General features: G+C 40.5%; 1 protein-coding gene across 1 annotated transcript; it reads right to left on the bottom strand.

Moving 5' to 3' along the window:
• Window positions 1-380: 380 nt before the first annotated feature.
• Window positions 381-2,418, bottom strand: LOC145956783 (uncharacterized). Its single transcript, XM_083072467.1, has one exon. The coding sequence runs from the start codon at window positions 1,542-1,544 to the stop codon at window positions 381-383; it is 1,164 nt and encodes a 387-aa protein (XP_082928593.1). The 5' UTR covers window positions 1,545-2,418.
• Window positions 2,419-2,683: the final 265 nt, after the last annotated feature.

Genomic DNA, 2,683 nt, shown 5'->3' with positions numbered 1-2,683 from the left:
CGGAACAGCACAAGGACTCATGCTATCTCTTACCCATCCTTTGGTCATGAGTTCATCCACTTGCTTTTGAATTTCTTGCGTTTCTTGTGGATTGCTCCTATAAGCTGGCCTATTGGGTAAGGAAGCTCCTGGAATGAGATCAATTTGGTGTTCAATTCCCCTCAAAGGTGGTAATCCACTTGGTACACTTGATGGAAAAACGTCATGAAATTCCTGCAAAAGAGATTTAACACTAGAAGGTATTTCCAATTCATCAAAAGTGTTAGTGTTTAAAATCTGATTTTTGCAATACATTAGATAAAGGGGTTGTTTAGCAAGGAACAACCTCTTCACCTCACCCTTTGTTGCCAAAAGACTCTCTTTTCTCTCAAGTGTTTCGCTCATTTTCTTTCCACTTTTTTTTTCTCAAGTTTTTGTTCACTCTTTTTCTCAAGATCACTTTCTTTTCTCTCCAAAGAAATCTTTTCTCTCATCCTCATTTGATCCTCACACACCTCTTTAGGACTCAAAGGCTTGAGGACAATCTTTTTATTTTGGTGCACAAAAGAGATCTTATTGGAATAGCCATCATGGACGGCTTTAGTGTCAAATTGCCAAGGCCTTCCCAAAAGTATGTGGCTGGCCTCCATTGGAACTACATCACATAGCACCTTATCTTTGTATTTTCCAATGGAAATATCCACTTCTACTTGCTGCCTCACTTGCACCTCTCCATCCTCACTAAGCCACTGAAGTTTATATGGCCTAGGATGTGGTTTAGTGTCTAAATTTAGCTTTGACACTAATCTAGCACTAGCCACATTAGCGCAACTCCCTCCATGAATAATCATCATGCAAACCTTTCCATTGATGGAACATCTTGTGTGGAAAATATTCTCCCTTTGGCTTCTTTCTAAAGGACTCATTTGACTACCCATCATTCTCCTAATCATCAATAAATCTCCCTCAAGGGCCTCCTCTTCCTCCTCAATGTCACCTTCTTCTTCCTCACTAACATCAGATTGGCTAGTGTAATCTCCATTCTCCTTGAGAACCATGGTCCTTTTGGTAGGACACTCATAGGCATAATGACCCATGCCTTGACACTTAAAGCATTTTATGTCTTTACTCTTCTTTTGAGGCTGTTCTAAGGACTTAGAGGATGATTTTCCATGAGAAGTAGATGCTAGATTGCTTGGAGTGGCAGCCACCTCCTTCTTATTTTTGTCCTTCCAATTATAGGAATTATAATTAGAAGAACTCTTCTTGGTCACACTTTTTCTTTTGAGTTGTTGTTCCACTTGAATGGATTTGTGCAGCAAGTCTTCTATCTCAACAAATTCCTGCAATTCAACAACATCACGAATATCGTTATTCAAGCCATTAATAAAACGAGCCATGGTTAGTTCTGGATCTTCTTCAATATTGGCTTGCATTATGAGCAAGTCCAATTCCTTGTAATACTCTTCAACTCCTTTGGTGCCTTGTGACAATTTTTGAAGTTTAAATTTCACATCTCTAGCATAGCTAGCCGGCACATAACGTTTCCTCATGAGCCTTTTCATTTCAGCCCATGTTTCCACCAAAGGCTCTTCATTTCTCAACCTTTCTTTTTTCAACTTATTCCACCACACAAGTGCATAGTCCGAGAACTCCGCTGCTGCAAGTTTCACCTTTTGCTCTTCATCATAATTGTTACAAGTGAAAATATGTTCTATTTTGAGTTCCCATTCCACATAGGCTTCCGGATCACTCTTCCCTGTCGCCACCGGCCCAAACGGGCCTCGGCGGTCGCGAAGACGGTCGAGCTCGTTTATTATTTTAGTTTTGAAAATGTATTGGATTATTAGAACGACTTGTTCTCAAACTGAGACCTTGTCGATCTTATCCAATTTATTTATTAAATGTCTCACCAATCCATATTAATCCCAAGCGGGACCCTCCATGGATTAGTGGTTTTCGCAAAAGGAGGGTTCGTGGAGTCGCCACCAATGTTTTACTCAAAACATTGGAAAAAGGGATAAGGCAATTGATTTTATAAATCAACTTTGGCCATTACAACCAGAGTTGGGTAAGGGAGTCGGTTACGCGTGGGGAAGGTGTTAGCACCCCACAGCGCCCCTTTCGGGTTCCCTATGACAGATTATTTCTAAAATAATAGCGTAAAATTACTAAATTACCCCTATTTATTATAAGCGATTATAAATTAACTATCTACATGATGACAGTTTAAATATGCACACAGAAAGCAGTAAAAGGAAGGATTTAAGAAGAAACCTCTTGAAGCGTGCTTTTATATATTGAATAAAACTGGGAAGCTTTTTGGCGTTCCCTCGCTCTACAAGCTCGCTCGCTCCTTCCTAAAAACTTTTGACTATGGAAATCCGGAGGATTTCCCTTCGACTAGGTTCGAATCTCCAAGCTAAGTGCTCGGAATTCCAGAACTTCGTCGGATTGACTCCCAGAGAGATTTCTAGGGCAGAACACTGCTCAAAAACCCCAGAATACTCAAGGAGGGAGTCAAAACTGAGTGTGAAAGTGTGGAATGACGTCCAATTGACGTCATATTTATAGGGAATAGGCGCAATACGGCCTACAGGAGCAATACGGCCGTATTGAAATTTTTGAACTTCAATACGGCCGTATTGAGTTCAATACGGCTGTATTGAAGCTTCAATACGGTCGTATTGATTTCAGTACGGTC

This window comes from Cajanus cajan, chromosome 4 (genome assembly GCF_000230855.2).
Source record: "Cajanus cajan strain Asha chromosome 4, NIPB_CcT2T_4, whole genome shotgun sequence".
NCBI classification, from domain to species: Eukaryota; Viridiplantae; Streptophyta; class Magnoliopsida; order Fabales; family Fabaceae; genus Cajanus; species Cajanus cajan.
The sequence above is the reverse complement of the archived record's forward strand: the minus strand, read 5'-3'. Positions and strand labels throughout refer to the sequence as shown.

What these genes read in the sequence shown, in the direction of transcription:
- LOC145956783 (XM_083072467.1), bottom strand. Translation starts at nt 1,544, where the DNA reads ATGAAAAGGCTCATGAGGAAACGTTATGTGCCGGCTAGCTATGCTAGA.